The sequence below is a fragment of the Alligator sinensis genome, unplaced genomic scaffold, assembly GCF_000455745.1.
Source record: "Alligator sinensis unplaced genomic scaffold, ASM45574v1 scaffold528_1, whole genome shotgun sequence".
NCBI lineage: Eukaryota > Metazoa > Chordata > Crocodylia > Alligatoridae > Alligator > Alligator sinensis.
Window position 1 is genome coordinate 3,761,059 of NW_005841846.1, and position 7,013 is coordinate 3,768,071.

The following is a 7,013-nucleotide window of genomic DNA, read 5'->3' on the forward strand; positions in this document are numbered from 1 at the left end:
AGCCCCTGCAGGGGGGGGGGGGGGGGCTGCAGCCGGCGGGGTCCGGGCGGGAGCGAGTGCGGCCGAGAAGGAGGGGGAAGGAGGGAGCTCCCGCCCCGCTGCTGCAACTCTAACTCGCCCCACTCTTTGCCTGGACATGTCTTGAGAAACTTGGATCTTTCCCTCCCTCAAGTTTAACGATCGGATGGGGACGAGGCGAGATGCGGCCATCGGGAGCCGGGCGCGGGCGCTGGATTTGCTCGGCGCCGGCCATGTGCTGAGGAGCGGCCCCGCCGCGAAGTTCGGACTTTAGAGGCTTTCGCCGCGAAGTTCGGCCTTTAGAGGCTTGGCCGGGAGGCGGCCTTATTCCGATGGCTGCGGCTTAATGCCCGAAAGTGTGCGGGGATCAAGTGCCCTGGGGAAGAGGAGCGGGAAGTCCAGCTGGTCTGGTGAGTTCTTTGTCTGCTGCTTTCTTTCCAGGTCATTGCTTTCCCCCACCCTCTCTCTAATATTTGTCTGTGTTTATGCTGCTTAGTTGCATCCATGGAAATATTCACGCTGCTTTCGTGATACTAAGTAGGCACAACTGTGTTTTTGTGGATGCACATCTAGAGCCACAAAATAGAGATCTCTATCTAGCTAGCTATCTTGCAATGGCTATATATTATATGGGTATATATGTAACATTATATATATATATATATATATATATAGAATGGATATATATGTATGTGTGTCTACACATACACATGCACACACACATACGTGTGTGTGTGTGTGTGTGTACAGTGTGTGTACATATATATCCATAAAATATATATCCATTGCAAGATATAATATGTATGTATACTTATATACATATATAGGTATGCATAAGGTGTATATGCATAGCTATAAAACAATGGATATATATGTATGAGTGTGTATATATATATATATATATATATTTATATATCTGTGTGTATATATCTATGGAGAGAGCTAAGTATACATAAGGTGTATATACATAGCTATAATACAATGGATGTATGGAGATATATATATATATATATACACACACAGATATATATCTATATATATGGAGAGATAGGTATGCATAAGGTGTATACACAGCTATATTGCAATGGATATGTAGTGTATGGAGAGCTAGATAAGGTGCATGTATACACACAGCTGTATTCCAATGGATATCTACGGTATGGAGATACATAGATCTCTATAAATATATATCGAGATAGCTATATATATATAAAAAGCTATATAGCTAGATTATAGATATATAGAAAAATAAGTATTTCCATTGCAATACAGCTGTGTGTATACACCTTATGTATACCTGTATTGAGAGCCCTCTACCCACCACCACACACATTCCCCCATGCAGCCTCCCCTTTCTACAGACACAGTTGTACAGAGGTCTTGGGCAAAAGCTGTAAAATGCCGAACAAAACGAGAAGCTGGTTGCAAGGCTGCGCTACCGGGCATTGCACGATTTGAAGAGTGGGGCTGGTTTCAGAAATGGTGCCTGAGCCGAGGAGAGCGGCGGCCGGGCCCATATCTGGGGGCGCAGCGCCCTCTAGCGACCGTGTTGGTGGCGCGCGCTGCTTCCCTCCCCCACTTCCGCGAGTTCAGTCCGGTCCTGGCCCGCGGGCCGGGGTGGGAGGGAGGTGCTATTCCGCCCCCTTCGCCTGCTGATCTTCCCTCCAGGCGCCCTTTTGGTCTGTTTGGGCTAGGAGCGAGGTCCCCTTCTGCCTCTGGTCGCCACCCTCCATCACAATCACTGCCATCAGCCTCCGATTGCAAGAAAAAGGACCCCTCCCCCCCGCCCACAAAAGAAAAAAACCCAAAGAAACCCAAAAACTTGAATCCGGTACCAATCCCCTCTGATGTGGTGCTGAGCGAGTGCGGATTTAGCCCCAGATCACAGTGCGGTGCCGCTCGTTCTTTCTGTGGCGGAGACAAGCCCGGAGCAAGGCTAATGCGTAGCAAAGGCGCTTATGTAATCGCCTCCCGCCCTTTGCTGCTCCCCGCGGCGCCGGCCCCGGCTCCTGCCGGGCAGGAGGTTTCTGTCGGAGGCTGCGGCGGGGATTCCCCCAGCGCCGTTTGATCGCTATTAAGCGCCATCATTTATTAATGCCGCGCGATCCCTCGGAGGGGTATCGGAGAGCGTTAAATCTTTAATGCTATTTTCATTTACGAGACAGGACGAGATCATTTTGCACTCGATCCGAGAGGGCTCCCGGGATCCCCCCTTATGTTGGCAGGGTTCGCGATTCAGGGAAGGTGTCGGCAGCACTGGCTCAGTTGGGGCTGCTAGAAAGAGACGCTGTTTTTTGCTGAGCTCTCGCAGAGAATTGTGAGCAACAGGTCTGAGGATGCACGTGGAGGGATGCACCGGGTGATCCCCAGCTGGGGCGGGAGACTTGGGGTTGGTGCCGAGCCGCAGGGCGGAGGAGGAGCAGCAGTGAGCCCCTTCTCAGCGGCCGGCGGACCTCCCGTCCCTTTGCCTGCTTGAGGCTTTCATGCACCCAGCCCTCGCCTGCCTGCCTGCCTGCCTGGGGGGTAAGTGGGTGGAGTGTCCGATCTGAAATCAAACCCCATCCCTGCCCCCCCACTGCAGAGCTCCACATCAGTGCCTGTAGGCGGGGGTCCCGGGCCCCGGCTGCATCCTCCGGGCCGCTCCTCACCCCGCAGCTTGAGAGCGGTACGAGAGAGAGCGGCGGCCCCTCTCCCCCGGCGCCGGCTCTGGCTGTAGTCGCCTCTCAGCCAAGCGCCCGGGTGCGTGAGGAGGGCAGGATTTGGTCCTCTCTGCCCCCTCGGATTTAATCATCTTTAGGCTCCCTCCTCCCCCTCGGTGCCCCTGGGTATTTGTTGGAGACAAAGTCGTCTTGCTGTAGTTTTAAATGCCCCCCTCGTGAGAGGCACCGCCGCACGCAGCCGAGCTGCCCGGGGCTGTTCTGGCTCTCGCACACGCACACGCACACGCACACGCACGCACTTCCCAGGCGCTCGCACTCGCTCGCGGGCACTTTGTCAGGCTGTCTCGCATCCACGCACTTTTTCAGTGGCTCGCACTTTTCAGGCACACACATACACTTCGAGGCTGTCCCTCTTTCTCTGTCTCACACACACACACACACACACACACACACACACACACACACACACACACACACACTTTTTCAGGCTTACACACTCCCCCCTCTAGGCTCCATCGGGACAGCCCGTGTCCCCAGCTCCGCGCTGAGGAGCCCAGCACTGATTTGTTACCCCACAAACGGCGCTTTCATAACCGCTGCCCCCTCCCCGCCCCTTCCTTTGTGTCCCCTGGGCTTGTGCCGGGGCAGGACCCCCCGCGGGGCCGGCGCCGTAGACCCCACCCCCCCGCGCGGTCGCGGCTTGTGCCCGAGGAAAGAGTTCCGGAGCGGGGGAAGAAAGGGAAGGCGCCCGGGACGGACCATGCGGCGCCGGGCGGGCCGGCCATCCCCTCCCGGGCGGCGCTGAGGCCGGCGGAGGTGAGGGCGGGGGCTGCGAGAGCGCCGAGCAAACTTTACAGGAGTTGGGGAAGTGCAGAGAGGCGCGGGCGGGCTCCGCGCTGCTTTGTGCACGGGGGTGGGTGAGCAGGGGGCTTCTCCCCTGGCCAGAGCCAGCCTGCCCGGCCGCCCAGAGGCGGGGGGCGGCGGGCTGGGCTGGGGCTGGCTCTCCCCGGGGCTCGGGCGCGTGGGAGAGCCGGGCGCAGCCTCATCGTCCTCCCCCCAGCCGCTGCTTTCTGCAGCAAATGCAAGCCAGGCAGGAACGGGGACGGAGCCGGGCCCCCTGCGAGGCTGGCGGGGGGGCAGCAGCAACCTCTTCCCTCCCATCCTGCCTTCTGGGCCGTGCTGGTTCTTACTGGTCAGGGGATGATTCACCTCCCGCTGCTCCCAGTTTGATTTCTTTGGAAGGCCCTCATTAAGCGGGGAGAGACGAGTCATGGGGGAGCTGGAAGCAATTTAGCCTGCAGGGTTTTGTTAAGAGAGTTGTGTCTCGGAAAACAGAAAAGGTGACGGGGGTGTTGTGCCCTGGAGGGAAGGTGTCTGCCCCCCCACACATTATGCATCTGATGGGCCACTGCAAACTTAACAGGCCAGGCAAAGCAACAGCACATTAAGGATCCCAAGCTGATCCCTTTCTTTCTGTGCACTTTAATAATGTATCTGCTATTGTTTGCCAACGTGACTCCTTTGAAACTTCCAGAGCCAACGTGCACAGGGCTGAAGGGGCCTGACTTTTTGGTCATTGTCCCTCTGATGGGCTAGCTGAAATCATTCTCTAGGAGATCACCACTTATTAGAGTGCCCACAAAAAATGTAAAGGTCCACTACCAGATTTGAATTTTTTGTACCCTTTGGAAACTTTTTGCGTGCTCTGCATTTGGAAATTTGAAGCCATAATAAGTGGAAAAGCTAGGGGAAACTGTTAAAAACATCCTGCTGCTGGCATCTTTGAGTTTACAGGTTCAATATATGTCTGCTATTTACAAGTAATGCACCAGCAGAAGTAGAAGAACTATACCTATGTTCATTTATCACAGTGCCTCTATGCCTGTAAGAACTTTGGATAATGCATTTACAGGTTAAGCATTCTCTTACTATTTGTGCATATTTAATGATTTGATTAAAATGTCATATAGCATCACCACAATGGCCCTTTGTTTTCTAAGGCTTTTTTGAGCTCTTTTATTTATATGTAAAAGAGAGTTCTAAAGGACTCAAGTCATCCCAACATTATAATAGTCCCATGGTTTCAATAACTTCACTTGCGAGAACAGCCTTATAGGACCCAGAAATGCTTCCATTCAAGTCAGCTACAAAACTCCCATTGACTTTGGAAGAAAGAGGTACCATACTTCAAAGAAATACGTGGAATACAAAGTTGTGTTATAATATTTAACCCCAAGACATTTCACATGAAACTATTTGTCCCCAGGAAAGTTTGATAATCATTTGTCCATTTGGATTTAGCACTTCCACTGCCTTGTTTGATACTTTTCTGTTTGTTGTAATAAGCATTATGAATGCTAGACAAAGGATGATAGTGTCTCATTGCAATTTTCTTTTCTCTGTGGTAAACTCATCCACAGTAATTGCTGTTGAATAGTTTTCTACTGATAGAGTATCATTAAATTCGTTTTTCATTCTTTTGTTGGAGTACAGGAAAGTAACAGAGGTGTTCTGACATTGTAAGCTGTTAATTACATTGGAGGAACAAAAATGAAGTGTTTTTGCTTCTCCAAGCATGTGTCTTGGGAATTTTTCTAAATTCCAATTCTAAAACAATTCCTACTTGTCTGTTGCAAGTTTCAGAGTATTTGTACACTCCACACAGTAGAAACAGTCGTGTGGAAAATGTAAGCAACTTTTAGGGATTTAGTCAGCCCAGATGTCTATAGAATATCTGGCTCTGAGAGAGACTAAGTGCCTCTCAGAATCAGGCCCTTAACCAAGTAGTATATAAACATTAAAATTACTGGAGTTTAGTCACAAGCTGAAACTCTTATGTTAATCTTTACATTTTCTGAATAACTTAACAGCTGTATTAAAGTAATGCTACTGTATGTTTTCTTCACGTGTTAATTTTTCAGATAATAAAAAATCCTTTTTTGGATTTACTGTACAGAGAACATTCTCAAGGTTTGGCCTAAAACTTGATCTACCTGTAAATATTTGCTTCCTGATGTGGGAACCAGAAATAACTGCCCTTAATCAGTTAATGCTCAGTTTCTGATGAATTAAAATGTACTGGAATAGCCTACACAATCAGTGTCTTGCTATTCCTGTATCAAACATCCTAGGAAACATCCAGTCATGCAAACTTCTGCTAACTTGAGTAGCAACTTTTGAATTGGCATTTGGAGGTTCGGACACCAGTAATTTACATACATTACTCTGAGGGCTGTTTTGATGCTACTAAGTGATCTTAGAATATATATGTTTTGTGTTGATAAGATATCTTAAAAACTAAAGAAGCTCTCGAACACATGTGTATGTGAAAATAATGAGAAATCTCAGTAGAAGAAAATGTTAGAAACTACTTTAGGAACCAATCCTATATTGGTAAACAAGGGTCCTAGGGCATTTTCTGTGTACTGAGAACTTTTAATGAAGTTTTCAATGTACCAAACTATGCTCATAACCAGAGTCTAAGTCTACAAACATTTTGTGATCATAGTTAACAGTAGCTCAATTGATGGGTCTTGTGAGTAGAGGAATGGCAACTCTGAAATTAAAGTCATGGATTGGGGGTTAGGAAATCTGTGCAATTCTGAGCTTTCTCATATTCTGCCTTTGACTTGGGCTATTCTCCTCATACTGTTAACAGAGATGAGATTGGAGCCCGTGTTAACATAGTGTGATACATCTTTAGTCGTAGTTGTGTAATTTGGTCCATCTTTTTGATTGCCACGCTTCCCACTGTGCACTTGCCTTTTCTAAATGATAGCTTTTTGTGTCTGTCTTATACAAAACAATATAGTAAGTTTGTCATGAGTTAAATATTTAGGTAAGAAAGCTGCGACTACAGGAAAAAACACCATATATTGCAAACTAAAATGTTATGTTGAGCAAAAATGTGAATATCTTAATAGGAAATCAGAGTATGTCTGTGTTTGGCTTTTTAGAAGAGCATGCTGTGCACGTTTTATAAACCTAGGGCTATGATACTTATTTAAGCAAACATTTTCACTATATTTTGAATATGGATAGAAAATCATAAACCACTGATATTTCAGTGATAATAAAACTTTAAGAGTTCAAAGTGTAGCCTTTGGCAAAACTGTTTCTGAAATGTAATCATTTTGGTTTGCTAAGAATGAGCTATAGGTGATAAAGTATAATCTCTGACATTTTTTATAAAGACTGCATAATATATAACTTGGTATCTTTGCATTTTTATATTTATTTTAAATAATATTCAGCCACAGAAATTACTGTGTGTTAATGCTCTTAGACGTTAATCATGATAGATTGCACAGTGATCTTCAGATAATATCAGAATAT

General features: G+C 47.6%; 1 protein-coding gene across 12 annotated transcripts in view; it reads left to right on the top strand.

The window, feature by feature from the left end:
- Positions 1 to 310: 310 nt before the first annotated feature.
- The window catches only part of FAT1 (FAT atypical cadherin 1), a 165,460-nt gene continuing 158,757 nt past the window's right edge, over positions 311 to 7,013 (top strand). For 10 of the 12 annotated variants that reach the window (XR_003094782.1, XR_003094783.1, XR_003094784.1 and 7 more), the window contains exon 1: positions 311 to 428. Coding sequence is in view for 6 of the 12 variants with exons in the window: in XM_025207664.1 (XP_025063449.1) it covers positions 365 to 428 (64 nt within the window). In the remaining 6 variants the exon portion in view is untranslated. Of the gene's footprint in view, positions 429 to 2,138; positions 2,542 to 3,409; positions 3,495 to 7,013 lie in introns of those variants that run through there. The other 2 variants (XM_025207670.1, XM_025207684.1) reach the window with 2 other exon arrangements.